Source organism: Notolepis coatsorum (assembly GCF_963971535.1).
Source record: "Notolepis coatsorum genome assembly, chromosome: 2".
NCBI classification, from domain to species: Eukaryota; Metazoa; Chordata; class Actinopteri; order Aulopiformes; family Paralepididae; genus Notolepis; species Notolepis coatsorum.
In genome coordinates, this window is record NC_140166.1 from 228313335 (window position 1) to 228320708 (window position 7374).

Sequence of the window (7374 nt, forward strand, 5' to 3'; positions counted from 1 at the left end):
TGGCCAGTCCGGGCCTGGAAATGATACACAAAACAGAAAAGAGAAGAATATAAAAACATAAAAAAATAAATAAAAATACAAGTCACCTAAAAGGAATTTCAAAGGGTTCTCTTCTGAGGACATGGCACCCCTCGTTAAAGACGACATCAGAGCAGGGAGGGGCCTCCATCCTAGGTAGAGTGTGTGACGCTGGGGACCGACTTGTTATAAATACCAAGAGCCCAGTGCCCTGGAGAACAGCAGCAGCAGCACCTCCAGCTCCTCCAGCCTTCAGGAGATACAGCTCTGTACCAGGACTGCAGCCTCCTCCTGACCCCACTGTGTGAACCTGCCGGTAGGTGTGACTTCCTCTCGCGGCCGCGTCGGTTCTCAGATGCGGCTTGAAGTTGGCGACATGCCCTTTAACCCGTTCACTGCCGCACTACAGAAGGTTACCCGTCGGTAGTGTGATCGTAGAGGGTTAACCTTCTGTAGTGTGGCAGTGAAAGGGTTAACCTGCTGTCGTGTGGCAGTGAAAAGGGTTAACCTTCTGTGTATTGACGCAGTGAAAGGGTTAACCGTTTGGTAGTGCGGCAGTGAAAGGGTTACGACTGGTCCAGCGGGCCGCACGCTAAGGCTGGGTTTCCGGAGAAGCTTGGTGTTTAACTAGGGATGTCCGATATTATCGGCCGATATTGGCATTCAAATGTGATATCGGAAATTATCGGTATCGGTTTTCAAATATTCTTTTTCTTTTTACATTTATTTAACCTTTATTTACCCAGGCAAGCATGTAAGAACAAATTCTTATTTTATTTATTGTCAAAAGTATGCATAATGTTGTGTTAATTCCCCGAGAACCCTACATATATCGGTATCGGTTGATATCGGTATCGGTAATTAAGATTTGGACAATATCGGTATATCGGATATCGGTAAAAAAGCCAATATCGAACATCCCTATTTTTAACCCAATTAGACCCAAATATGGTCTTCTGTCATCATAGAAGAAATATGAAGGAGACTCAGCTCTAAGTAGCACATGGTTAAGAATCGGATTTTCAGTTCCTGCGTGAACCCAGCTATAGTCATGGAAAGCTAAAGACCACTTTTCAGGGCTCAGTTCACTGGGTGACGAGACAACGGGCCAGTATAACAATGTCTTAAAGATTACATTGAAGGAAAGGAGTTGGGAAGTTACTCTTTTCTGTTCTCATTTTCGTTCTCCACGCTACTGTGTACAGTCTGACTCACTATCAACATTCAAATTATTATTATTATTATTATTATTATTATTATTATTATTATTATTATTATTATTATTTGTATGGGTTCCGATTACTGCTTCACAACAGAGACGCTAGCGATGATACAGTTGTTGTTGTTGTTGTAAATGTGATCATTTCTTTTACAGGTTTAGCTTCTTCCGAAGATGGACCTGAGGATAACAAGCATTCTCTTCGTCCTCCTGGCAGCATGTCTTCCAGTCAACAGCACCCGTAAGTTGCATTAAATAATTGTAGAAACGTGCACGTTCATGTAGAAACGTGCACTATTCACGATGAAACGTGTGCCTAATGTTCTGGTGGCAGTCTGAACAGAGGGGGTGACAGTGGCTCTGGAGGTAGAGCAGTCGCCTCGGCCATCCTCGTGTGAATGTGAGGAACAAACTGTAAAGCGATTTGGATAAAAGCTATAAAACTGCACCATTTACTATTTTTATTTACCACAACGACAATAACGATGCAAGGCAGGTTAAAATGCCATTCTGGCAAATGAGGATATGGGTGAACACATGCAAAAAAGGAAAGAACTGCATCTATCTTCGATTTAGTGATCAAACTTCAGCCCAGCATGTTACTGTAGGTAAATGGCAGCAGCAACAAGGCAAACACACAATTAGCTAATCCATCATTTTGATTCAGATTCAGATTCAGATTACTTTATTCACCATATTGTACAGGTACAAATGGAACGTGATTTGACATTTCAGTGCATGCATTTTTTTTCACAAATAGGAATAAACATAATAATAAATAAATAAGTGCAAAACAGGACATAACAGTGAGACAACAATAAGACAGTAAAGTGCAGTGGTTGGGGACATGGATACAGTTGATACATTGATGCACAGAATCGAAACAACACTCGGGGCAACTTGAGTAGAACAAAGAGTAGCGGATGAAAGATGACAGTTACAGTGCATTATCCTTTTATAAAGTTCATCCTTCAAGACCTAAACTTGTGACGTAATGATGTTGCAAAGCAAGACAACAATCAGATTCATAAAACTTTGGAGCGCATAGTAACTGAGCACATGATGAAGGTAAAGATATCGAACAACCTAAAAGCCAAAATTTGCTCGTATCTTTTTAATTAATCTCTGGGAAAAGACGTTAAGAAATCCATGTGTGATGATGTCTCATCAGTTCCATCTACCAGTACAATGGTGTTGTAATTCAATCACAAATTGCTTATTGTGGAATGTTAATGTCATAGATATAATCTTTTCAGCTTCAGGTGCATCAAGTGTTTTAGGGGCACAGCTGAGGGGTGTGGCCTTCTGTTCACTAGACACTATAGAATCTATAGTATATATTATCTATAGTAGAGATGCACCACTTTCCTCTGACTCACTCAGCTGGATGTGACTGGTGGGCCAATCAGAGTAACCTGCGTGTATTATGCGATATTTCAAAGAAAGCGAATTAGATATCTGAAATGTCTCATTTTGCTGATATCCAGGGGGGTAGAGATCAAAGGGCTTTAGTCATCATTTTCACAACAGTTCTAACATTTTGGGAAATTGTATGTCAACATATACCTTGTGTAAAAGAAAAATGCAACAAGATTGAAAAACACAATTTTCATTGTACTGAATCTTAACACATTGACCGCCAAAAACGGCGTACGACGTGTTTGCTGGCCATGCTAATTCTGCCAGACCATGCTGTACGACGTTATTGAGATCATATTTCATTTTTTCGCCATGGCATTCATAATTCCGCCACCCAGCCTCTGGTGATACAGTGGGACCATGCACAACAGTGCAACGCCTCAATACCGCCGCCTGGTGGATGATCGGGCGAGTTACAACCGGAAGTGGATCTGGTGATCTCGGTGCATCTGGGAAATCCGTCCGGCAGTCACATATCGTTGCGGGACTACAGACACACACTGGCGTGCATATGGATCGCTGCCATAACTCAATAATCGATATGATTTGGGCGTTTATTGCGCCATACAAACCGGAAATGGATCTAGTCGATCGACGTCAAATAAGTGGGATCTTTTTCCTCCAGTCTCATCTGCAAACGGTAAGAGGACAGTAACGTTACTTTCAGCTTGATTGTTTATTCTTTTCACTGCAAACCGATCAGATAAATATATCACCCATACTACATAAAGCATTTACTGACGATCACGGAATTATAAATGACCCCCCCCCCCTTTCATCCGCGCATGATGAATCAACGTATACGATCATGTACAGTTGATTTTTTTAATATAGCGTGTATCGGCAATAAACGGCAGTTGATAATCTATATATGCGTTTATGCCTATAACTCACGTTCTATGAATTACTGCAGAAAACGATAAAAATATACTTATATTCTAGAAGGTATTTTTGGAAGAATCTATGAATGAAAAAGTATAATGTTCCTACATCCTGAACGATAGATAATCGATGTTGAATGGGCCATAGTAATGTCAATTTAGCAATACAATTTAAAAAGTTATAGCCCTGCAAAGAAGGTGAACATCTCCATAGGGTTAGACTGGTGGCAGTGATCCTACATTGATGGATAGAAGCGTGGCAGGGAATGTGTTAAAATGGCTGAACACATGACCTAACCGAGCCAATACACTATTTATATTGTCACAGTCAAATCTTAGAGGGTGTGGCACTGACTTATCTGTGATTAAAAATAAATAGAAAATAATAAATAAATGAGAAAAAAGACAAATAAATGTATGGGATATGGTGACCCTCTGCAAATGTTTAAGACCCACGCAAATAAACACACAATCCTTGGATGAAAGTATTTAAGCTATTCTCATCACCAACCTTTCAGTAGGAGCCATTCTTACGCAACCGAGCTGTCTGCAAATGTGAGAGCCAATGACAATTGCCATTTTTCTATGCTTCATAAAAAAGCATCAAAGCAGCACTTGGGAGTGGAACTCGTTTAGCCGACATAGTACACTGCAAAGAGGTCAGTGACTGGCAAACCTGACGTTTATTTTCACACAGAACAATGGGACCTTTCAGAGAGAGATGACAGGTGACAGATCCGGGCGGTATTTCCAAACCTATAGGTCTGTCACCTGTCATCTCTCTCTCTCTGAAAGGAGAGAGCATAGGATCAGCGGCATATACAGTACATATCAGTATACTGCGCGATTGGTTCTTGACAAGCACGCAGTCGTTCAGTATTGACAAAGCCTACTTTGCTGGAACGATTTATTTTGCACTATACAGTACGTATACGTATAAGTACAAGTATAAGTCCTTATTCGTCATCAGATTAACACACACACACATGCGATGAGCGACCCACAGGAAAACACACACACATGCAATGAGTCGCGAGTCGTGAGACGTGTCAGTGTGTGTGTGTGTGTGTGTGTGTCATTTTGAGATCAGTCGCAAATCGCTTCCTGTTGAAGGGATCAGATGCCGAACCACAGCTGTTTTACACATGCCTCATTCGCCTTATAAGGAGATGGCAGGCGTGTCTGTATGCAAATTAATTGAGCGCCAACGCGCATTTCAGTTTAAGAATGAGTGGGATTCATCATGCAAGACACCTGGGTAAGCACAGATTTGGACCTTAAGAACGGCTTGATGAATGTGGCGGTGGCTTTTCTTATTGTTCTCTTAACAGACAGGTAAGCGAGAATATAAGAAAAATAATAAGAGAGCATTGTTGAATGAGGCCCATTGGGTCTCATTCTCCAACATTTCCCAAAGACTTCTCTTAGGGCAACCATCTTGGAACCGACTGAGACAGAATCGCCGACAAGTACAGCCTGATTCACCAACGCGTGGGGAAGCTGTCTTAAGTGGCCCAAACCATCCCAGCTGGGATGCCGGCGATGAGGAATGTCACTATGAACGTGCGTTCCCGTCTAGGTCATTTGCATACAAGACACGCCTCCGAGAGCTCCTTATAAGCCAGGCTCTGTGCCGTGTGCAAATGAAATCGCAACAAGTCGAGAGTTTAGACACACCTGTCCAGCTCCTTAAATGCAACTGATGCGATGCAGCCGTGTAAAAATGGTGGCGGAAGCGCTTTGCGACCGATCAAAATGAGATTAGATTAATGTATTGTCATCATATATACAGGCTACTACAGCTCGTGGCCACCTGCCGCAGAGCGCGCGCGCGCACACACACACACACACACACGCACACGCGCTCGCAGTACTGTATAGTCTACGTGCGTAATGAATGAATGCAGTAGGGCGGGTTTGGGATAGGTCCATTGTGATCATGTAACAGTTGTTTGCATCATATGTAACCATATCCATATCCATTTTCCCAGCCGTTGAAGGTGAGCCAGGCGGGGCAGGACCCGTGGGCCATGGACCTGCCGCAGGCGCTCCTGGTGCAACGGACAAAGGAACAGAGGGAAGTCATGAGGTGACGAAGGCCCCCGTGTCGGCCTTCAGTGCCGTGCTGACCAGGGCTTATCCCCCTGCAGGAAAGCCCATTCAGTTCGCTCAGGTTCTGTACAACGGTCAGAACCACTATGACCCCCAGAGCGGTGTGTTTACCTGCCAGATCCCAGGCCTCTACTATTTCTCCTACCACATGGCTGTCAATGGCGCCAATGCAATGGTGGCCCTTTACAGAAACAAGGATCCTGTCATGTTCACCTATGATGAGTACAACAAGGGCTTCCTGGATCAGATGTCTGGCAGTGCTGTCCTTATGCTGAAAGCCCAAGACAAGGTCTTCATGCAGGTTCCTGATGAGGAGAGCAATGGTATCTTTGCTGCAGACAATGTTCACTGCTCTTTCTCTGGTTTCTTGATTTCCTCCACGTGAGTTCACACAATAAATTAAACCTTAAATCCTTACTAAATATGTGAACTACTCAGAGTGAAAGTCCAGTTTACAAAATGCCATTGAGATTGTGTTCTCGCTGTAGAATAAAGAACATTTTGTTACAATTTCTACAAATTGTCTCAATCATATTTTAACAGGCAAGGTTAGAAATTTGCCAAAATGCTGAGGAAATGCTGGGGTTTAATGAACATTTGGAATTCATGGTTCTTTTCCAACAACAATATAGTAGTTTTAAGGAATCTGAAATAAAGGTTAAAAGATACTCAAACTGGTGCTCTACAACTGCCTGTAACATTTATGTGTTTGACAAATGTCTGTCTTTGGAAACTTGTAACTGTAATATACATGCAAATGAAACCATGCTTGGTCAGATCAACACATTCTAGCAAGCACCGTGATGAGCAAGACACACAGAATGAGAAAGTGAACTCTGTCCAAACAACTATCTTCCATCGGATGTATCGGGTTATGTACAAATTATTGACCAAAATAAAAGAATAAAGTTCCAGTTCCAAAATGAGGAATTATGTGTTGTTTGTGTTTGTTTATCACCGCTAGGACAATGAGGACACACGTAGTGTGTGAGTAGTTGGGCAGGAAACGCCAAGCAATAAGCGGTCATTCCCAGGAACGAGGCGACCTGTGTGATGGAGGTTGGTTCTGGGATGCGCTGTATTGTCTCGACGTTGGAAGAGAGAGGTGCGACGCCACCATCACCAGAGAGGCGGAATCCGATGAAATCCACAGTCTGCACTGAGTGAGAATAGACATTTGTTCGCTGTTCAGGGTCAGGTGATGTTTGGTGAGAGCCTCAAACACTCTGTGTAACCGGTAGGGGTATAACGATGCATCGATTAATCGAAATTAGGGATGTCCCGATCCGATCACGTGATCGTTATCGGGGGCCGATCACGTGATTTTCAGAAGATCGGGATACATTTTTTTTTTTAAACAGGATTTTTTATTTTATTTTTATTTTATTTAAATTTTTTTATTCAACAAACATGACCATGTTCACGTCTTAAACTCATACTGAGGCCTTAGTTTTGGTTTTAAATTGCATATCATCATTCATTTATTTATTGTCACACAGAGCAGAAGAATTTTGCCAAAACAAACGCATTTCCTTTGATTTAATTATACATCAAATGATTTATGTCAAGGATGAGGGACATCCACTAGTTGCAGAACTTGCAGTCACCTGATTTTTACAGACGATGGCGCCATTGCTCTCATGAAGCAGCAGGTTGGAGGCAGAGTTTTTAGATTACTCCGGTAGCAATGCCTCGCTTGAATGAAGTTAACTTTTCACCTGGATA

At 42.4% G+C, this 7374-nt stretch overlaps 1 protein-coding gene across 2 annotated transcripts; it reads left to right on the forward strand.

Moving 5' to 3' along the window:
* The first annotated feature begins 230 nt into the window (after positions 1 to 230).
* On the forward strand, positions 231 to 6535 carry LOC311248116 (collagen alpha-1(X) chain-like). 2 transcript variants are annotated; one of them, XM_084337966.1, is made up of 3 exons: positions 231 to 334; positions 1394 to 1478; positions 5529 to 6535. In XM_084337966.1, the coding sequence occupies exons 2-3, from the start codon at positions 1412 to 1414 to the stop codon at positions 6032 to 6034; spliced, it is 573 nt and encodes a 190-aa protein (XP_084194092.1). In that variant the 5' UTR covers positions 231 to 334; positions 1394 to 1411; the 3' UTR covers positions 6035 to 6535. The 2 variants fall into 2 exon arrangements, with proteins under 2 accessions (XP_084194092.1, XP_084194093.1); XM_084337967.1 differs by having other exon boundaries at positions 252 to 334; positions 1400 to 1478.
* The last annotated feature ends 839 nt before the right edge of the window (positions 6536 to 7374 follow it).